General features: G+C 39.9%; 1 protein-coding gene across 1 annotated transcript in view; it reads left to right on the top strand.

The window, feature by feature from the left end:
- The window catches only part of EXOC4 (exocyst complex component 4), a 423,725-nt gene that overhangs the window by 20,950 nt on the left and 379,523 nt on the right, over positions 1-23,252 (top strand). Inside the window, exons 2-3 of the mRNA XM_076346465.1 lie at positions 283-472; positions 3,653-3,847. Of these exons, the coding sequence (XP_076202580.1) occupies positions 283-472; positions 3,653-3,847 (385 nt within the window). The remainder of the gene's footprint in view (positions 1-282; positions 473-3,652; positions 3,848-23,252) is intronic.

The raw sequence follows: 23,252 nt of genomic DNA, 5'->3' as shown, positions 1-23,252 counted from the left end.
CTTTCCCTTTTCATAAATCCAGTACTGTAGTAAAAAAGCTCTGAAGCATCTGAAAATTGGGGAAGCAATAAAACACAGTATTTGTTTTACTGTTTTCTTGAAGTACATTGTTCTCTACTGAACACCAGAGACGTTTACCAGAAATAAGCTTCACTCAGTGAAGAGTACAGACTAATAAGAGTTGACTGGTTTGCGGTAGGTAGTGCATTTTTTAGGCAAAGGCTTCCTGTTCTTATAGATAATTCCAGAATATCCCTATTTTTGTAATCCTTTTGTCCTTAGGACTTTATCTACCAGTGATGATGTTGAGGACCGAGAGACTGAGAAAGGCCGCCTGGAAGAAGCTTATGAGAAATGTGACCGGGATTTGGATGAACTCATTGTCCAGCATTACACCGAGCTCACCACTGCGATCCGCACATACCAGAGCATCACAGAGCGCATCACCAACTCGCGCAATAAGATCAAACAGGTGAAGTCTAGCTTTGCATGTGTTTGCATCCGCTCGATAGCGTGTACTCTGGGTACGAATCTGTGCACCTCCTCTATCTTTTTCCTGTGTACTGTCCTTTTATTGGTAGTGTAATGTAAGCTCCCATTTTAACCTTTTATTTCTCTCTCTCTTTTCCCAGCTACTTGTCATCATTCTGAACTGAACTAAAAATTGAATTGAAAAAGCACTGTTACCCACTAATTCTGAACTAGGCCTGATTTTCAAGTCGCTCTGTGGCATGGCTAGGAGTGGACCATCCTGTTCTAATGCAGTGGTCACAGGTTATGTCTTACTAGCAACATGTTTTCTATAGGATATCTCTCTGTTGTCTGAGAACACAAGTAATTGAAAAGCAAAACGAGAGATGGATGTGAAGCGCAAAGCTTTGCGGTGCCCCCTGTTCATTTATTGTCTGGACATGTTGCTATCAGGTTTTTGAAGTCTAAGGGCTGCTAAGCTAACACCTTTCCATCTAATCTGTTCATGTTTTGATATGTTGGCCTCCAACCACCTCCTAAATAGTCTGGGTGATTCATCAGCTTGCTTTTTGCTCGGAGAATATGAATTTTGCTGCTATTTCCAAACTCAGTTCTGTTGTGTGAATGTACATGAACTCTGTGCCCCCGTATCTTTCAGTATTTTGAGTGCTCACACATCGGTAGCGTGCCAGTAAATAACTCTGGCGCTCTTTGTTGTGGACTTGTTCCATCTGCTCTCTCCCTGCAGCGATAGATTAGTTCTTTGGACTCCTGTCCTATCTTTTACTTCCTGTATAGTTTGCTATACCTAAACTTTGCAAACTAGGCACCAAATTTATTCTGTGTTTTTTTTTTTTTCCCTGGCTATGTGGAGGTCTCAGCTTAAAACCTTTCACAGCAGTGCTTTAGGAGCAGTAGGCTTTTACCCTTTTGGGGCTATGTACTGACCCTTCTGGCTTTTAAAATTCATTTAGCATTTTCAAAGAAAATGAGACCATTCTGATGTTTTCCAAGGGTAAGAGTTCATTCTAGGATTTATGTACAAAGCTCAGCACTTTGAAAGCAGAGATCAATTGCACTAAATTTGAAATAAACTGTAGCCAGTGGCCTATTTTCACACAGTATACTAAGCTTTGCAGAGGTCAAAACAAACATATAGGGGTGTGACCTTTTGGTCCTGCCTAGAAGAATGACTGTAAAGGTGAAGGACCTTTTGATATTTAGGTTTTCTTATTAGGTTTGGTCAATATGTATTGAAGTAGCTTTGACCTAATCTCATGGGAGGCCCCAGATCTGGTGTGTCATCAATCTGTATTGCACTACCAGACTTTCTTTTGGTGTTCCCCTGTTGTGGAAGGTAGATGATAGCACAGGCATTTACTTGCATTGCGAACTGTGGAAGTGATAGATAGTCCAGATCCCTCTGTGTATGTACCTTTTGTAGTCAATTCTTGTATGAATTCCTGTTGGGAAAGGCTTAGTTTTGAATCTAGCTTTAGAGGTGTTAGTGCTGTAAAACTGAATTGTAAAGAAGAAACAATTTGGCCTACGAAGGGGAGGTTCTTTCTTAAAGACTTGCTGTTCATCCCTTCCCTTGCTCCAAAATGTAGATACAGTTGATTTTCCTTCTTGCAAGGACAGGAGTAGGAATGTCTTGTGAGATTCCTTCTAGCCCCACGATTGTTTTGCTGACCTAATTTGGCTCTATGTAACAGCAGTCCACTGATGGTGGTGTGCTAGGTCAGTGAAACATTTTAAATTAAGGTATTGAAAAGGGATTAAGTCTGAAATGAGCTCTGTATGCAGTTTAGTTTGCCTCTGCTTTTGCAGCAAGTTATAACACTCTTACAGTCGCTTGTCTGTTGGCTGAGGCTGAGGATTTTTCTATGTTATTCTTTTCAGAAGGACATTTCAGAGTGCAATGTTGTTGTATTGAAATCTTAGTCTCTTCTGACTCTGGATGGAGGCTGTCTTATGTAGCTATTGTTAGTTACCGGTTGTCTGTATTCTGGTCCATCTATGTGTGTCACATGTATTTTTTTAAACTGCCTTTAGATGGACAAGGGAGGAGAATGTGCAGCTGAAGTGGGATTTCTGGAGTGCTTTGAAGGCTCATTATTTAAAAATAAATTGAAGGGCCTACTTCTGAGAGTCTCTCTTCATGTGTAATGCAGTGAGAGTTCAGCCTGAGAAAAGGTTGGACCCTAAGTATTCATAACTTATCACAAAAACAAGAGTAGTGTGAAAGCAATGTGTGAAGCTGTGTTGTTAATTGCTTCCACATTTTAATATGCATTATTGATTTGCATTATGCAAGAAATGCTAGGTTATACTGACCTTTCCAGAGGATATCGGGAGAACCTGAAAGCAGGGAACGCGGGCTGTGCGTTTGAGCAGAAAGAATGGAGAAGAAAAACTCTTGATGTTTCCCGAATGGGGTAGAACAGTAGAGACTTTGCCAGAGAGAGAGAGTCTCTCTAGTAGAGACTAGAGAGGATGGCATGAGGCTTGAGAACAAACTGAATGGCAAACACCAGGGTGTTTCTCTGGGTGACGTAATGGCCTTGATAAATAATGGAAATGCTGAATTGAACTGTACCTTAATGCTATTTGTTCTGATGAAACCATATCTGGTTTCACCTGGCAAATTGGTATTGCTCGAGGTATTAGGAAAATGGTTGTACTCTTAGATAGTCAGATTTTAAGAAATGGATACCAAACTTGAAGAAAGGAGGAGATGTGCCAAAAGATTTAATAGGCAGATGGAAAATGTTTACAGCAGAAAAATTAGTAGTAGCTTATTTGCTTTCACTGAAAATTGGATTCTTGCTGTATGCCAAAATACTGAATTGATTTTTGGAAAATGTGCAAATAAGTCTTTGGTCATGGTTAATAGGATCCTGCGTTTGTTCACGTTATGATAGTTCAGTTAAATTTTCACTGGTGGTACAAAACTTGTACTAAAAAACATTTGACTATGAAAGCAGTTCCAGTTTGTATGTACTCTGTGTTTCCCTTCAGCCAAAGGAATAACCAGAAATTTTAAGGAACTTGGATTTGGTTATAGTCTCGTTATATTTTTGGAATTCCTAATAAAGTAAATGTGGGAAAGGGCTGATCTGTGTTAGAAGTGCCAGTTACAGGGACAGATTTAATTAATCTTTTGACATGTTGCTTGTAGGTGAAGGAGAATCTGCTATCATGCAAGATGCTGCTGCATTGCAAGCGGGATGAGTTGCGCAAGCTGTGGATTGAAGGGATTGAGCACAAACATGTCCTGAATTTGCTGGATGAGATAGAGAACATCAAGCAAGTGCCTCAGAAGCTGGAACAGTGCATGGCCAGCAAGCACTACCTCAACGCAACAGACATGCTGGTAAGACATGATACCTCGTACTGGGCCAGAACCCACTGGAAACGCACTGGTCAGCTGTCTGATCATCTGCAGACAGAGCTGCTGTCTGTGTTATTACTTGCTTTTTTTTTTTCCTGCTTAGTTTCTTCTTTCGTCATTTGCTGCTTTCTTATACTGGAATTTCCATTTGGTTTTGTTTTGATCCTTCCTGACTGGACTTAGGGTCACAGTTTCCCATCCTGTTTGGTTAGCTCTTGTCTTTCAGAGCTGTCTTTACCTGTTCAATTGTCGTGATCCTGATGCTTTCTGTAACCATCTAGTTCTTTACCCATTTGATCTGCACATAGGATTTCCTTCTGCTTTGGCAACCTGGTGCTTTATTTTAAAATTAATTTCCCAGACACCTGCCTGTATCATCGTCTTTCTTTATACCTTATCAGTTATTTCAAAACCATTTTTGTTGTGGAAGAGCTATCCTGTTTCTCTCCTATTTCATCTCCCAGAACGCACTCACAACTTTGGTCATTATTCAGAGGGAAGACTGTCTTTCACCGTTTAGGTGTGTTTGCCTCTCATTGTCTTCCTCTAGGTCTTTTACCAGGACTCTTAATCCTTTCTACTTATTTCCAGCTCTTTTTTCATCTTTTTTCTCTCTCCCTTTGGGTGTTCTTCCTTTTCAGTTCCATCTCTTTTATAAGCATGCCTTTCAATTCCAGTCTTGTGGTGGAGGTAGAAGTTGCCTGAACTTGTCTAATAACAATCTTTTTTTCTTTTTCTCTTGTTTCTAAACTTAACAAGCACACTTCCTCACCAGGCTCCAGTCCTTTCTTTCCTGGAACTGTCTTCTACGAGTAATTAAAATCTTCACAAGGGAGGACATCCTTCCCCTCTACTCAGTCCTGACGTGTGGAGTGCTGAGTCCTGTTCTGGGCTCTCCAGTACGAGAAGATGGAGGTACTGGATTGAGTCCAGTGAAGGATCACTAAGGTGGTTAAGGGACAGGAGCATCTCGCATTTAAGGAGAGACTGAGAGAACTGAGACTGCTTCACTTAGAGAAGAGAAACCTCGGGGAGATCTTATCAGTGGTTATAAATGTCTGATGGGAGGGTGCAAACAAAACAGAGCTAGACTTTTCTCAGTGGTGCCCAGTGACAGAAGAGGCAATGGACACAGATTGAAACATAGGAAATTAGTCTGAACATAAGAAAACACTTTTTTTTTTTTTACTGTAAGGATGGTTGAGCACTGGAACAGGTTGCCCAGAGAGGTTGTGGAGTCTCCATCCGTGGAAAATTTTCAAAACCAGACTGGATGTGGTCTTGGGCAACTGGCTCTAGGTGACCATGCTTGAGCAGGGAGGTGGCTTAGATGTTCTCTAGAGGTCCTTTCCAACCTTAAGCAGTCTGTGAGTCAAAAGTGGAGGCAAAAGTATGTCTGTTCATATTCCTCTTTGTGTTTGCCAGAGAACGCTTTTAAGGAAACCTTTTCATTGCCTTCCTTTGTTATTTTTTTTTTTAACTTTACTATCCTTTGTATTTCTCTTAGCTGTGCCTCTTCACTTCTTTTTAATAAGTCGTTATTCAACAGGATAAAGAGCTGGAAATCTTAGTGTTGTCGCCTCCTATTCTTAGAGCCCAGACTTGAACTTTAATTTCCTTCGTTCCTTTTTATCTCATTTTACCTTTACCTGTCTAAAACTTACCTTGTTCCCTCTGAAACATTTTCAACAGTTTGATGTCAGTCTCCTCATCCCTTTCTCTGATGGCATGTGTAACTCTGTCTGGATTTTTGTTGTTGCTGTCACATCCTCTTGTGTGATTTCACTCTGCTGGCACTTTCCTTTTTTTTTTTCTGTTGCTCATGTTCTTTTTTCGTGCCACACCTGGTGCAATCATCTTTCTATAATCTGATCACAATTTTCCCTTTCTTCCTTTATGAAACCATCTTCCAGGAACCCTCTCAATCTTACTCTCCTTAGAGTCTCACTGTCCTTCTAATAAGAATTATTGTCTTATCTTTCCCACCGTATTGTAAGCCGCCTGGGATGGGTAAATGTATCCATTTCTGTTGTGTAATGTAGAGTGGAATTTTTATGATACTTTATAAAATGTTATGTAAAACCTATTAGAATTCCTGAAAACAGATCAGCAATGCAATGACTTGAGGCAGCACATATGAGAAGAGTGCAGTCAGGTTTTGCCAAAACTTTTGTCAGGTTTCTGATATAGGAAACTGGAGCGTGGTGTGCATCGTGATATTTTCCATTATGAGAGATAAAGAAGTAGATGTAAATGAAGGGCGTTCAGTGTAAGGGGGGAAAAACATGGTATTCAGCGTTAACATCAGTATCAATTGAAATGTTGGTGCTTTCTTTTACTGATGTACTTACCAGTTTGTTTGGTTTTTTGTTGTTGTTTGTTTTGTTTTGTTTTTTAAATCCAGAAAAGTTCTTTTCAGAAGGAAATTCCAGAAAAGTAATTAATTTCCTGTCTGGAATATAAGATAGGAAGTGTATGAAGAAAAATAATGATACTTAGGATTTATCATGTAATATGCTTTAGAAATGGTTTGCAAGATGTGTATTTGTGATATCTTACTGGTTTGCAATATATTGTGTGTGCAGGTTTTTATATATACACTTATATACATAAACAATACGTACGTGTGTGTAGGTAAGGTTGCCCAAGGCTATAAGAGAGAGCCAATATTTGACCTTACTGAAGTATGGACTTCTGTAGTATATGATGCTGTTTTTTGTTGTTTGGGTTTTTTTTTTCCCAGAATAGAATATCTTTTCTAAGAAATCAAATGATAATAATATAAAAAGCAGTTGTTAGGGTTTTTTTTTTAATATATCAAGGAATGCAGAGAAACCTCAAGTGAAAATTGAACACACTATTTCAGCTGTTCATTGACACTTGCAATTCTCATTTGAAGACAAGTGTACCTGTAATAAAGAATAGCAACCTACCTGCATTTGGAGGTTTTTCATAGTCAAAAATCTCTGTAGGCTCATTGGCTTTTGCCATCTTCTGTTAACAGTGCCTCTGCAAGGCTGTGATGTTGTAATCACTCACTGGCTGCAGGATAATTCCTTTCTCCTTTTATATGGTATGAATATTACGTAAAATAATTACTAAACTGTCAGGGATGCAGGGATATAGATCTCTCTGTCCTTTTGTTTCATTCCTCAAGGTAAACAGATGCTCATGGCTTATAAAAACCCCAGAGTGATCTGACAAGGAGCTTGTATCCCTCACATTGAAATTGGAGCAGTGATTAATATTGTTGCCTGTAGCCTTGTGATATGTACAGTTGAAATTAGACCTTTGCAGCAGTCGTGTTAGGTTGATGCACGCACTCTAATGGCATCATTTCTGGTTGCTGTATCACATTTCTGCAGTCTGTTCTTTGTATTCCACTCACATTAATTGAAGTAATTTTGCCACTGAAGCGTGTTTCAAACCTCTGCATTTAAATTGAAATTTTAATTCTCTTATTGTTTGGAAAAGACGGCTGAAGATGGCTTGTTACAGGTTTCATTATCACTCAAAACTCTCCAGCTGCTGGTTCTAATGTGCAATGACTGAGTAATGCTGGGAACAATTGTTAATAAAAGAATGGCAGCTTTTCCCAGTAGTATGAACACAATGCAAAGGTATTTTGTGACAGCTTACATTTGTATGAAGTTAAATTTTTTAAGTGGCAGCTTTTTTATTTCTGATTATGTATCCATCTAGAGTAGCACAGATGAGCTTCAGATATCATGTATTCATGTTCTGTGTTCCTCCAGCATCTTGATAATACACACTCCGGTGAGCAGAGCTGGTAGGATCAGGTTTGTTGTTCTGTAATTGCACCTTACACAGGTTGTGTTAAAAGAACCTAGTTCCAACCTCCTTTGAATTGTGAAGCTTTGGAGAAATTAGGAGGGTCCAGAACAGATAGAACTCCTGTTGGAGATCAAATACATCTTGGTTATTGTCAATTTCTGTATACGGTTCTTTTAAAGTATGAGTTTGTACATTTTTCTGCAAAGGACCTGATTTTTCACGCATTGAATTGCTAAAAGTAATGTTCACTTTTATGTGGCAGTTGAGTACACATGCATGCATCTGTGTGTATTTTCTGTTTAACATAAAACAGAAAAAGGAAGCTCAGGGGGGACCTCATCGCTCTCTACAACCACCTGAAAGGAGGTTGTAGCGAGGTGGGGGTCGGTCTCTTCTCCCAAGTAACAAGCGATAGGACGAGAGGAAACGGCCTCAAGTTGTGCCAGGGGAGATTTAGATTGGACATCAGGAAAAATTTCTTCACTGAAAGAGTTGTCAGGCATTGGGACAGGCTGCCCAGGGAAGTGGTTGAGTCCCCATCCCTGGAGGTATTGAAAAGATGTGTAGATGTGGTGCTTAGGGACATGGTTTAGTGGTGGACTTGGTAGCGTTAGGTCTGTGGTTGGACCTGATGATCATAAAGGTCTTTTCCAACCTAAATGATTCTATGATCAGGTGCTGACAGGGGAATTCTGATGCAGAAGGAGCTTCCTAAGAAAAGGCAGTGGGCAGTCTCCAAAAGGGAGAGCAGCAGAGCTGGTGGCAGTGTCGTGGTTTAACCTCAGCTGGCAACTGAGCACCACACAGCTGCTTGCTCACTCTCCCCACCCCTGGTGGGATGGGGGAGAGAATTGGAAGAGTAAAAGTGAGGAAACTCGTGGGTTGAGATAAAACCAGTTTAATAATTGAAATAAGATAAAATAGTAATAATAATAATAATAATAATAATAAAAGAACACACAAAGCAAGTGATGCACAGTACAATTGCTCACCACCCACTGACCGATGCCCAGCCAGTCCCCGAGCAGTGCTCCCCCCCGGCCAGCTTTCCCCAGTTTCTGTACTGAGCATGATGTCCCATGGTATGGAATGTCCCTGTGGCCAGTTTGGGTCAGCTGTCCTGGCTGTGCCCCCTCCCAGCTCCTTGTGCACCTCCAGCCTTCTCAGTCGGTAGAGCATGGGGAGCTGAAAAGTCCTTGACTAGTGTAAGCACTGCTTAGCAACAACTAAAACATGGGTGTGTTATCAACATTGTTCTCATACTAAATCCAAAACACAGCACTGTATCAGCCACTAGAAAGGAAATTAACTCTATCCCTGCCGAAACCAGAACACAGAGGCAAGTTAGGGCTGGGGTATTGCTTGCACTTAGCCTGAAAGCACAAGCTTGGTTGCTGGAAGGCAGGAATACAAATTCTTCTAGAACAGACGTTTTGGATGTGCTACGCAACACTATAGTCAAGCCAGAACTTGAAGCAAAGGGCGCACAGCAGGATGGGCAGCAGTAGGCAAGGACAGAAGCTTTCTTGCTTGGAGGAAGCAGTTCCGTGTCTAGTCTCCCCCAGCACTGGGCTGTGTACTGAAGGGCAGTACGTTCTGCCTAGCAGTTACTTAATTAACTCAAGTATCGTAGAGGTCTGTGGTGTTGATCTAATTGTTCTGGCTTTACTGTTGACCCATGAGGTACCCATAGGGAGAAATTAATATTTTCCGTTTGTTTAAATAATCTAAGAGATGAAATGCTAAAAACAGTTGAAGGCAGAAATAATGTTGAATCAAGTAATTAAAGGTCATATCATAATACGATTAAATGAAAATTGCTTAGGCTACTTTCTTTGCATTTCCTGGCTTTTATGTGTCTAGCTTTGCAATTTTAATGACTGAATACCACTTTGTCAAAGTATATAGAGGTTTTTAAAAAAATCTTTTAATTCCAATAGACCATGAAACACTTACTCTGAACTTCATTTATTAGTGCAGGAGTACAGTTCCTTTGGGGAGGGATTGTATCAGGTAACAAAACACCATGAAACTGCAGAAATATATCCATAGGATAGGACTGAGGATAGCTGCTATTTCCAGTTGAAATTTTTTTTGTTAGGAGGATGACAAGAAGGAAGAACGAAGGTAGAAAGAAGGAAGTATGGAGCCCTCTGAGTAGTCTTCGCTTAAGTGTAACTTCACACTTCCTTGTGTTACAGAGCTAGGAACTGATGTGTATGTGTGTTTTCTCATGAGCACATCCTTTAGCCTGCGTGTCTTTGTCCCAAGAAATACAAAGCTGAAGTGACAGTAACTTGTTTGTCAAGAATTAGACCAGGGAACGCTTCAACACCGACTTTTCTTTCTTTTTCAATATTAAGGACTTCTATTTAAGTTGCCTTATGTCAGGGAAAGAATAATATATGTCTCCTGCTCTGCTTTCTGAAGTGAGTAATAGCTCACTCAGGCTTTTCTCAGAGCTGACCACTTTCTTACTGCAGATTTGCATTGTTGCCAGTTTGTTCAGTTTCAGGAGTCGAGCTAGTGGCTGTTATTGTTGTGGCATTCAATTAAATGTACTTGGCACGGCATCCAGCTGTACAGGAGAGGAATTGGTTTGCAGGTAAATTAGGTCATTTTCAGTTGTGCTGATGCAGCATAGTTAAAGCATACTGAGTTCAGCAGCGGTATCCTTATGATGCATTAAATGTATTTTTCTCGGCTCCATAGACTGTAAGATCTGTATTGGTTTAATTTTTTGAAGAGCATTACTTTGTTGTGAAATCTAACTTTCATATCAGGAAAGTACCAGTCTAAACTAGAGGAGGTGACCAGCTCCATTGTCTGCATGCCAAAGCATTTTACAAAAAAGAGTTTTGTTTTTCCTTTTTTTTAACTGCAGGGCTTTACAACACAACTGGGCTACTTAGTGGGTGAGAACATGGTCGAAGTTGAAGGCGTTTTAGTAAGTGGAAATGCTGTGCAAAAATGATCATAAAGCTACTGAGACAGTCAGAAGGGAGAGGTGGCATAGGAAAAGGAAATAGGCTAACCATGGGTAAGATATTTTGGAGAACAGTGTATGAGGACAAGGAACCTAGCTTGCTGTGGGAAGTGGGAGTCAAACAAGGAGCTTAAAATATTGAAATGTTTTCTCAGGAGCAAAGAGAGAATATTGCTCTGTGTGTGTGTATACGTGCGCATATTTGGCCTCTTCTTGCTCATCCCATAACGAATGTGTCCTCCTCGGTAACAGTGTCCTCTGCCTTTCTAGGCACTTCATGTTAATCCTCTACGAAGGCATTTGGAATGATTAACATCTTCCCAGAAAACATTGGATGTTTGTAGCCCTGGGCACAGTTGTTGAGGAGAGTTTTCATTTTTGTTACTTGAATGTAGCTGCTACCTGCGGCCTTCCTCAATATAGTATGAGGAGAGTCTTTCAATTAAAAGTACCGTGTAGTGAGCAGACTTCTTAGACTATAAGTAGTCTGGAATAATGAAATAAAAAAAATTGTGACGCAGTTCTCGGTATGCATTTTATTTACTGTCTGCCTTTCAGCTGGAACAATGAAAATCAATAAAAACAGTCTTTCATTTTGTTTCTGCATTTCTTATTGCAGAGCTGGGATCAGGTACTGCTGTGGAACTGTTTTATATTTTGGAATTAATGCCACAAGTGGAAATAAGAGACTTTTGTTGGTTTGGGATTCTATAGTAATGCTTTTATTACAAAATTTAAATTTTGGCCCTGCTTGAAATTATCTTTCTTCTGAATTACAAAAATAGTAATATTTTCCCAATGCTTCTTGCCTTGAAGTCTTTCCTCAGCTAACATTGTGTCTCGTCATTGTTGACCTTATTGATTACAAAGAAGCCTTTTAGAAAACAGGATTGAGAAGCTGACACGTCTCAAGGGTTGTATCTCATTTCAGATTACCTACTGAGGTCTATAAGTGTTTATGCTTAAAGGAACTGTTTTGTATTAGTTTTTAATGATTGGCAAACCTTGTGATTTCTGTTAGCTGTATGGTTGAGGTACAGGTGAGAAAGAAGGCAGCTTTGTTTTTATTAAGTTGATGTATACATAGGATATGTTCTAGTGATTCACACATAAACATGGAAATCATGAGCTTTCTTCTATGTGCTGCTCATTCATTTAAAATACTGTACGTTTACTCAGATGCTAGGATTTATTAGTATTATTTGTCTGCCTTTGAGGAGCATTGTAAAGCTTAAGTAATTAAGTTTGGTAGAATACATCTAAGTTCCTTATATGAGAAGCATTGGTGCTACTCATATTTTCTGTATATCTCTTTTTTTTTCTTTTTTTCTCTTTAAATTCTGTTTTCTGATCTCCTTTTTTTTTTTTAAAATAAACTTGCTAGGCTAGCTTTAAAGACATTAGAACGTGGAGAGTTTCTTTCCCTTTGAAACATCTTATTTTTTCCCTCAGTATACTTATCAATAACTTTACCTCATTCTTTTTATCCTGTAATTTCCATTATCTGAGGCAGTCTATTGCATTAAATTGTTAGTGCCTAATACTGCTTCATTTGTATTGACACGTGCTTGACCTCAGCCCCTCCGCTCTTAGTTAATGTACCAACAAGCACTGATATCTCTCTAGAGTATTATCATGTGGCTGTTAGCTCTACTAATAACAACCATTCATTTAAGCCAATGAAAGTTTATTAAATAAGAAAACATGCTGTAACAAAGGTGGAGAAGAGGTGTCTAGCATCTTTTTATGGTGAAAGTAAGCTGCAGCTACGTAACAGACACTGCCCTTAATGAAAGGGAGAGGCATCTGTAACGTTGTGATGTATGCTTTTGGGAATGGGCATTTCTGAACATTAAATTTAATCCTACCTGATTATAGTGTAGAGGCAGTGATGAGAAGTTCTTTGCTCAAGGCAATTGCTCCTGCCGTTTAATGATGCATCCTTTCTTGGCAGCGCTCTCCTAACAGCTTGAGAGTTTTGTGGTTTAGTTTACATTTGCTTCCTTTTTAACTCATGAACCTGGTAGTATTTCATACCTTCAGATGAATATTTCTTTTGCTGTTGATGCTGTTTGTAATTTTTATTATTAAGGTATGTTATGGACTTTATTCTGTGAGACATTTATGCTTTTATCACTTTATCTTTGAATACAGCGGATGTTTTTCTAGTAATCACTGGTTTTTCCATGAATTCTCTTTTAGACTCTGGATTGTAGAGACATAATTCTTCCCATAGTGAAATATTGGAACAAACACCAAGAGAAATTGTTGAAGATAAATTGGGTTATGGGACAATATAAAATAATCTAGATAAATCTGATTGCATTTTTGAAATGCAACTTTAAAGCTAGAGAATGGTGGGTGAAAAGGTGTAATAAATTTAGTTTTTAGTAAAGCATTTAAAACATTTGGCGTGATTTTAGCCCAGAAGTTTCCCACTGAAGTAAACTGATTTATGTCTGGTATGTCTGGCCGCACCTCGACTACTGTGTTCAGTTTTGGGCCCCTCACTACAAGAAGGACGTCGAGGTGCTGGAGCGTGTCCAGAGAAGGGCAACGAGGCTGGTGAGGGGTCTGGAGAACAAGTCTGATGAGGAGCGGCTGAGGGAACTGGGGTTGTTCAGCCTGGAGAAAAGGAGGCTGAGGGGAGACCTCATCGCTCTCTACAACTACCTGAAAGGAGGTTGTAGCGAGGTGGGGGTCGGTCTCTTCTCCTAAGTAACAAGCGATAGGACGAGAGGAAATGGCCTCAAGTTGCGCCAGGGGAGGTTTAGATTGGATGTGAGGAAAAATGTCTTTACTGAAAGAGTGGTTAAACATTGGAAGAGGCTGCCCAGGGAAGTGGTTGGGTCACCTGGAGGTATTTAAAGGACGTGTAGATGAGGCGCTGAGGGACGTGGTTTAGTGGGCATGGTGGTGTTGGGTTGACGGTTGGACTCAATGCTCTTAGAGGTCTGTTCCAACCTTAATGATTCTATGATTCTATGATAAAGTTGGCATAATGCTACCAAGTAACTTTCAAAATGGTTTGATAAAAGAAACATTGTCATGTAGACCTTGAGGAAAACTTATGCTGAACAGCTCATAAATGAAGATGTGTGGACAGTGTGCCTGTTTGAGAAGGAGGCAATGGTTGTCTTACACTGCAGTTTAATACTACCTTTTGTGAATTTATGAGTTCTGTAATAAAAAAAAAAGTTAGTAAATTAATAGGTGAAGAGCTAATTGAAAGGGGTTAAAGATTCCTTTAACAACAGAGAGATGGGACACAGGGAATGTGAAAGACTTGAAATGTCATCTTGAAGACAGCAAGAGAATCATTTTGGGAAACTGCAGGTTTGCATTAAAAGGAAAATCCTGATGTTTTACTTTAATGCATTAAGACCCCATTGTTCTAGACATCATTCATATAGAGAGAAGACTTGGGACAATGGCAATTAAGACTAAATGAGCATGCATTAAATCAGAGACAAAAAAGTATGGAAATGAAAAATGGAAGGAAAAGCCTTCTCTATTATTTTTGCTGCCTTCACAATACCTACAACTGTATTGCTAGTCCATGACAGTGCTCCAGTGAGATTTAATATAGATGTCTGTACAAGGTCAGACCAAAGGTGGTCTTAGGCCAATACCGTGTCTGATGCAGAGGATGCTTAGGAGGGAGAGTGAGGACAGAGCAAGCAATAACAATCCTTTCCCAAAACACTCTGTGAGCTTCCAGCACTTGGCAATATGCAGCTTTTGACGGAAAAGCCGGTGTCTTTTGTGTTGAATAGCACTCGATCGCTGGTTCTTCCTTGAATTTGTCCCTGTCACTTTTTGCACCAATTTAAACTTTTGGCTTCAAGGCTGTCCTTTGGCAATGAGTTCTGTAGTTGAGCTGTCTGACGTGCTTCTTGTAGATGATACTGAATCTTTGATTTGCTAATTTCATCTTACTGCCCAGGAGCTACTGAGGATTCGAGGCACACAAGTATCACAGGTACCAGGGCAATACATGTCTCCTTTCCATCGAGTTGTCACTCTGATGGAAAAAGTCTTGGGCAATTCTGTGATGCCAATAGATACTCTGACGGTCCCATTTCAGGGAAGTCATTTGACCATACTGTTGTTGAAATTGCTCATGTGTTGTGTTGAAGTCCAAGTGAGCAGTTGGGTAATCCTCTCTCATGGTTTTTAGCCACTCTGTTCCTTGAGTGCTGCTTTCGGTTTCAGCACTTTATTACTAGAAAGACATTGATGAATTACAGTGAGTGGAGGAGGAAGTAGAATGATTGATGGGTGACAGGACTAAGGCAAATTCGAAAGAATTAAATTTATGTAGCTGGAGTAAAGGACAGCAAGTGAGGAACATAATTTTATAAATATTTTAAAGTTTGTAGAGGAAAACAGAAAGTAAGATTGGGTCATTGCTGTTCAAACACTTAAGAAAAATAAAGGACATTTGCGCTTTGTGTTAATGTGTTTATAACAGGTTTGTTTTGACGTTTTCATAAAGTAGGAGCAGTAGTCTTATCAGGAAGAGATATAAAAGTAACTTTTGTAAAATATAACATAATTAAGGCAGTACTATAGTGGCAGGGAAATGGCTGTGTCATCTAATAGACCTCCTCCGTACTTGTAACTGATAACATTGAAATTTCTTTTTTTGGGGGGGGGAGAAAAAAGGTAAGACTAGATGGGATGATTGATTAAGAAACCAAAATTGTGGAGTTCGGCTTGCTGGAATATGGTTCTCCGGAAAACACTCTTCTGCTCTGTTAAGGCATTAAAAAAAGAATTGTGTTACTCCTTAGCCTTCATATATACTTTCTTACTGTTGGGCACTGTGCCATATGCCGGCTGCTTGTTTCCTCCTTTTGTAGAAGTGGTTGCATTTCAGTAATGTTGATGACTCTGCTGGTGGGAATCTTAATATAAGGTGCTATGTTTAAGAGAAAACAAATCCCACAAACAAAAAGTAACCCTTTTACACTGTTCCTATTTGTACATTTTCCCTGTCCTTCCCCCATCAAATAAGCTTACACTGACTACTTATCTCAGGATGAACTGTTTTCTTGCAACCCGAGCACTTTTTTTTGTGTGTGTAGCTCAGAATCTTTCAAGCTAGTCTTTCAAACTTCTCCCCCATTCTGCTTCAGTCATCTGTATCAGTATCCCCCTTCCTGCATCATTTGGTCAGCAAATCCTTTTATCTCAAGAAGGGGAGTGACCTTAGCTATTTCCAAAATACTGCAAAGGAATCATCTTCTTTAGTCCTCAGTCTTTTATAGCTCTTTGTTTGCTTTTAGCTTGTTAATTCTTACAAGACTGTTTAAAGGTGAACAAAATTGGTAGCAATTTCTTCCATCATCTTAATATCCAGTATGTTAATCAACACTCGCTACTGTTCATCATCAGTGTTTTACAGCTACTCATTAATCCTCACGTCCTGCGTACCTTTTCTCCTTTTCCTGTTTTCAAGGGGAAAGAGGCAGTGACAGTCAGGAATAGCTATCTTTGATCTGTGTGCTTTTCATATTTTCCATGCTTTTTAGCTAAAGGCTCCCTGCTCTGTGGCCATCTGGGTGTTCTTTAAGTTCAGGGTCATCTCAGCTAGCTCATGTTCACTGGTTTGTCTTGATACCAGTTCACGCTATGCTGTACACTGGCCTGTGGCAGTTTGGTAGCAGACAGTTCCCAATCTTTGGATTTCTTAAGTGCAGCTTGGGTGCAAGTTTTCCATGTGTCCCGTTATTTGGATGCCCCACCCTCAAAGGCAGTAACTTTTCAATTTCATCTTGATTCACCTTGCAACCAAAATAGAGAACAAATTTATAGATGAAATACAGGCTCACTTGATAAGACTTACGTCAAGCTTCTAATTAAAAAATATAAATGCAGTTTAAAAGCAGGCTTAATCGGTTACTCATTACGTGTTTCCAGCCGTGGAAGCTCAAAGTACTCAACAGTCTTCTGCTTTCTGGATGTTAGCCCCTTCCAAAAGGATGAGGAAGGGACTGGAACATCTGTCCTATGATGAAAAGCTGAGAGAGCTGGGACTGTTCAGCCTGGAGAAGAGAAGGCTCAAGAGGGATCTTAGCAATGTGTATAAATAGCTGAAAGGAGGCTGCAAAGAAGACAGAGCCAGGGCTCTGTTCAGTGGTGCCCAGTGACAGGACCAGAGGCAATGGGCACAAACTGAAACACAGGAGGTTCCCTCTGAACATCAGGAAACGCTTTTTCACTGTGAGGGTGACCGAGCACTGGCACAGGTTGCCCAGGGAGGTTGTGGAGTCTCCATCCCTGGAGATATTCAAAAGCCATCTGGACACAGTCCTGGGCAACTGGCTCTGGGTGGCCCTGCTTGAGCAGGGAGGTTGGACCAGACGACCTCCAGTGGTCCCTGCCGACCCGAACCATTCTGTGATACTGTGATTCTCTCCATCATCCATGGAAAACATGGGAATTTTGCAGGCAAAACAGCCTCGACTTCGGGAACTCTTGCATAGTTTATTGCTAGTTAACACAAACTTCTGATCAATGATTTGGGTTTTGAGGTGGGGAAAAAAGAGAACACAATCAAGAACTACTTAAGTAAACATGTTTTCTCACTCTTCTCCAGGTGCAATTTAAGTCCAACACCTTTACTCCCCTCCCTTTTCTCAACTTATTTTTTCCATGGCTTATGTTCAGTCTGTCGCAGTTCCTCTGATGAGACGATGGGTGGCACAGAAAGTCGGTGTTGTCTGTAAGGGTTTCTTTCTGCTACTGTGCTTCTTACTGGTTTCCTCTGCAGCACTTTGGTTCTTCAGGTTTTCCTCTGCTACACTTTTCCTTAGAGTGCCTGCTCCGACATGCGCCACCCACAAACTGCAGTCCCTTTGAGGGAGTCCCTGCTCCAGCATGGGTCAACCCTGTGCCACAGTCCCTCAGAGTGGTCCCCCTCCAAGAGTGTGTCTCCAGCTGCTTGCAGTTGCTGGTTTCTTTAAATATGTTGGAACAGGGGTGCCGTGTGCCACCCCAAACCAAAACGGCCCACTGGAAAATTCCTTGTCACCTGTAATTCAGCATTCTTTAGATACATTTGCAGTGTTAGAAGGTTAGAGGATCAGTTCTCTAATGCATCATCTGCTCTTAAATTTATCATGTGTTAAATTCTTTGAATAGAGACCATCATTTGTAGATATTCTGCCATTTTGCCTGGTGCAAAATCCCAACAGCTGGAGTGTGAGCACCTTTCTGTTTCTTAAGCAAACTTTTCAGGTTAGATCCTTATCTCACGCAGGTCAGGTGTAAATTGAATTCAGTGAACTGCTTGTTTAGATCTGGCTACACACATTTAAGCCATTTTTTCGTCATTTTCCTTTCCTGTACCTTTTGAAAGCGAGTTCTTGTAAAAGCGGTAGATCAATTCTCCTCCTTTTAAATGTCAGCATTGTCTTTATTCATCCAGCAAGGCAGCTGAAACCTTCTAGGTTGCTGCTATTTATTTGCTGTTTTATTCAGAGGGTTTAGCTTTTTTCCTTTTGTCATACTGCGTTTGTGTATGACTTGACTTTTTTTCCTTCAAATTGTGACCTACCACATTGTTTTCTTTTAACCTTCCTCAGTTGTTTGTTCATGTTTTCATATCTGTTGTCTGAACTCAGAATAGGCTGGTATCCCAGACAGAAAGCATTTAGTTTTCTAGTTTGAACAACCATTATTATGATTTTTTTGCTCTGAAGAAGCACCTAGTTGAGGGCTTTCATTTTATCTCTGCTTATAGACTTCCAGGATTGTGGAGGTCTAGAATTAAAAAAAAAAAAAAAAAAAAAAAAAAAGAAATTCCTCTCTGTTCACATCTATTTTACAATGCTTTTTGGAAAACTAAAATACTGTTGAAAAACCTTTTAAGATAATATGTAGGTTTGACTGCAAGCAGATTGGAAAACTTTGGCCAAAGTCAGGAAAGAGAGAAAGAAGAATTTTAACAAATGTCTTTCTAGTACTTAGGTTCTAGTTTGTTGTAAAACGCTGAATTAAAACCTTCCAAATTGGATATTATGATAGGCAAATGTTTAGCTTCATTTTCTTTTTAAGGCAATTAAGCCCTACTATAAACTGACTGTGACCTTTAAACAAGCTGCATAATGGTTCTGGTGCCACAGTTATTTTCTATAAACTTGAGAATTTTAGCTCATACAAAGCAGAGCTCTTTTTTCAGGCTTATTTCATTGATCCTTATTTTCTAAAGGGTCACTACTTATTATTGTAGGAAATAATAAGTACAATAATAAGTAGATTTTGACATCAGAAATAACTGTCAGATTATCTAAACCAAATTCTATGTAATCCAGGCCAAAATTTTTATTATTATTTGACTGAGTACAGTTATTTTGCATTTATTTAAGTATGGCTTTCAATGGGAGAGACAGACTTCTTTCAGAGTTTAAAAAAGAAAAAAAGAAAAAAAAGTGGTGGTGGGGATTACCTACCATTTCTTTTGGTACTATTTGCTCATGGTAAAACAGCTTTTTAAAGAAGGCTAACAAGATGTTTGTCTGATTCACCTTCCAGCTGTTTTCTCTTGCTGTAGCTCCTCTCTGCACCCCAAACCCTGCCAAAAGAAAAATGTTGGGGAGCTCTCTTACCTATAATTATCGTTGTGTCCAGGTACTCAAACACAATGCCGTTATCCACCCCCAGCCTCCTACCCTCAGAAAAAAAACCAACCCAGTCATTTATTCATTTCCATTTAGCTAAGCCAGGCAGGTGTAAGAAAGAGGCTTGAAGGACCCTCAGGTGCTTTTTCTGGACCCTTGCACCACTGGTAGGTCTCTTCTGTACATCTAATTTTCAGGTTCTCTGAAAAAGGCTGCTATTCCATTATCAGTCTTAAGCAGAGTCTTGTCGTGATAACTCTTCCCCTCTATACACAATTCTACACCTATTAGTCCTTCTGTTAGTATGAATAGCACACCGTAGGTAATAGGAGCATTAAAAACCAGGTAGCTACTTGGGAAATCTAGTCTAAGCTGAGGGGAGAGAGGAAAGGGGAGAAAATCTAATTAAATGTGATACCGTTGCGTGTTTTTATAGCATCTTTAATCTTCATTATCCAACGTGCTTACCACAGCGAGGATAAGGAGCAAAAAGCAGGGGTGGTGTATTAATTGCACCCTCAGTTCAGTGTATGTGCAGGGTGGCAATGACAGGGAAAACAAGGTGCAGTTCCCTCGTGGACTTTTTGGATAACACAGTATTGTGCCGAATCACACTGTGTCCTATTATTTGGATGTCCCACTCCTGTATTTGCAGGTTCATAGCCAGCAGATCAAGGCAAGTGACTGTGCACTTGTGAGGCTGCATCTGGAGCACCACATCCAGTTTTGGGGGCCCCTCTACAAGAAAGGTACATACCTTTTCTTGTACGGGAAAGGAAACATACAGTCCAGTGGAGAGTCCCCAGGGTGGTGGGAGTTAGAAGCACACAACGTGTAAGAAGATGCTGCGGTAATTGGGTTTGTTCAGCCTGCAGAAAAGAGTGGTTTTTTGCTGTCTGTGACCAGCTAAAAGAGTTAGAGGAGAAATGGAGCCAGGCTCCTCTCAGAAGTGCACAGTGAACGAATGAGAGGCGACCATCACCAATTTCTGTGGGAGAAACTGGCTGGACGTAGGGACAAAATTCTGCCCCATGAGAAGGGTTAAACACCAGGAGGAAGAGTCCAGAGAGACTGCGAATCTCCATGCTTGCAGATTTTCAAACCTTGGCTGGAGGCCCCGAGCAGCCTGATCTAACGTTGAAGTTAGCCCTGCTTTTGAGCAGGAGGTTGGACTGGAAACCTCTGGAGGTCCCTTCCAAGCTGGATCAGTGTATTATTCAAGCAACGCTATGAATGCTGATTCCTGACTTCCAGAGTTCTTTGACTTGCTCTGACAGAAAATACTGAAGTCTGTGCTTGCTGCCGTTACACATCAGTGTTGACTCAGTGGCCACAGTGTGCTTCTGAGCTACTACAATTATTTCTCATCCTAGTATATGGGGATTGTGCAGTTGTGCATTTGAGATCACTCTTTGCGAAGTGTGGATAGCCTTTGGCCTCACTGCTGTCCTTAATGGCAGGTGCTATGTAAGATGGCTCAAATGCCTTTTAATTTTGATGTACAACAAGCTCTGTAAAGCAGAGATGAATATGGTAGAAGACAGCAACCAGAGAAACTGGGTCGTTCTAGCAACGGGCAAGAGGATGGTTTATGCTACTTCTCCAAACGTAGAGTCGTTTAATTTCCCCGCACTGCTTCTTCTGAAGTGCGTGTTCAAAACACTGCTGGTGAACTGAAAAAATCCAAAACTTGCTATAATGTGCTGAAAATTTTAAAACTGATATGGAAATGTTGTAGCTTGTAAGGTTTTTCTGTTCTTAATTGTTCAAAGTAATAAAATCCTAATAAGTGATACAAATAATTAGAAGTGAAGGGCTTCTGTCTCTCTGAGGACTCCAGATAACTTTGTAATAAATGAGTGGAAAAATAGTAGATACTATTTAAATACAAAATCCCTATTTTTTTAAAGTTTAGTATTCAAGAGGGAGGGACACAGTTGCCTTTTAAGATGTGAAAAGCTTTTTATGGTTAGGAAAGGTGCTAGCAATATAAATACATTCAACCCCCAACACGTAGTTTTCTTTCTAGAATGCACCTTTTTCTTGATTTGTTCTTTATACCGTAAGCAGAGGAGCAGCATCTGCAATAAAAAATAGAAATCCAAAAATAAGGGGTTTTCTCCTAAATTAAGGTTCTCTAACTGGAGGAATCACTACTAACTTGAGGAACAGCAGTACTTTCTTGCAGAGCAGTATTTGTGTTGTACTCTGACCTGTTACTGCTTTGTGCAGCCTGTCTCCCACTCATCTAGCTCCTTTTGCACATCAGGGTTTGAAATCAGAAAAGGCGAAGAACAACTAGTTGAAATGATATGCCCAAGTTGAGTGATGAGTTGGTGACACAACAGTAAATAAATCTCTATGATCTTCAAAGTTGAAAGTATTTTTATCATACATTTGGGTCTCTTGCATAATACGAGTGATGGTGTGTTACTAGCCGGGTGGGGGCATAAAATTCTGGTCTTGATCTAAACTTTGCCAATGATAGACATAATCCCCGTTATGACTTAAATTTAAAAAGTCTTATTTCTTTCTAGTCTTGCTCTCAGTGCTCACCTTATTTTTCTTGGCTGTGCGTGGCATTGGCTGTGCTCTCGGCTGACCCACCATGGTGATTTTCCAAGCGCTTTTGTAACCTCACTGTTTCTCAAGATAGTTGACCATCTTGTTAACATGGCCCAGATGGATACTTGGACTTGAAATAAAGCCAATTGTAAACTACTTCTGCTTTCGCTTCCAAGTAGTCAACAGAGCTGTCATCATTATTACTGCTCTTCCTATTAACTTGCTGCTTCCCTTTCTTTTCCATCCCTCTCTGTCACTCTTTGTCTCCCTGCTTCTGGAGAGCAAAGTCTTTGTGATGACAGTGTAGTTATTTGCTGAAAATGAGTTTTAAGAACTGATCTTTCCCAGGATAGTAGGGTGAAGCACAAGCTTGTCAAGGTTTTTCTTGTAACAGTTCCATTGTTAGATCTATCTGTAGTGTATTTTTAATTTTGTGCATTTTTTGTAGATATCTTTGCATCATTTTAGTTCCTTATGCTACTGCTCTATGGTAGGTTATCCACCACACAAATTAGACAAATCTTTTAATCTCATATCTTGTATTCTGAAATATAATCTGGGGTGCTGCTTTATAGCTTGCTTGCTCCCAGGACTTAAATCATCTAATCATCTTTCTCTAAGTAAAACAACAGAAGGGAAAAATGTTTTTTTTCTTTTTTTTTTTTTTTAGCATAACGTTTATGCTTGTTGCCACCTAAACCAATTGGACACTTTACCTTGACTTCCATGAACTTGGATTGAGCCTGTGGTTACTTTCCAGACCCAAACTGTTCTGAACATTAAAGCTTTGCTCTTGCGCTCTCTCTTGATAATTGGTGGTAATGGGAAATGAAGTATTGGAAAAGAAAACAGTGGTTAAGTGAGGCTTTACTGGAGTGAGGCTGCCTTAAGTTAAAAGGCTCCAAGTGTGCATAAAGTTGAAACTTGCCTGTGTTATTTACCTGTAGAGTTCAATCACTGGGAAAGTGGCATTTATCAAGGACATAACTTCCAGCTTGTCTGACTGCAAATATGAAGTGTCAGAAAGGCCATCAAAAAAATCACCCGACAAACCCCACCAAAAAAAAAAGCAGCTTTTTCCAGAAGAAGAAAGTTCAGTGCATAAGAGTATGGGGGTTTGGGGTTTGTTTTGTTTGGGTTTTGTTTTTGTTTTTGTATTTTTTTAAAGTACAACAAATGATTGACTGTTCCTTTTGCTTTAAATTTTTGTTGCTTGTGTTTTAGACAATACTTTCCCTGTATGTCTTGGAACCTTTTTAATGTCATTTTCTTGCTTGCTTTCAGTTCTTCCCTCACTGTATTTTCATCTCTCAGCTTCTCAGTTTGACAAATGTTGTTCCTGATCTTGTTCTTGCTTTGGTGAAATTGCTGACAGCTTTCAGGGCAGTGATGAACGCCTGCAACTCCCCTGAAG

Source organism: Aptenodytes patagonicus, chromosome 1, assembly GCF_965638725.1.
Source record: "Aptenodytes patagonicus chromosome 1, bAptPat1.pri.cur, whole genome shotgun sequence".
In the NCBI taxonomy this organism is placed as follows: domain Eukaryota; kingdom Metazoa; phylum Chordata; class Aves; order Sphenisciformes; family Spheniscidae; genus Aptenodytes; species Aptenodytes patagonicus.
Note: the sequence above shows the minus strand (reverse complement) of the source record. Positions and strands in the feature narration are given on the sequence as shown.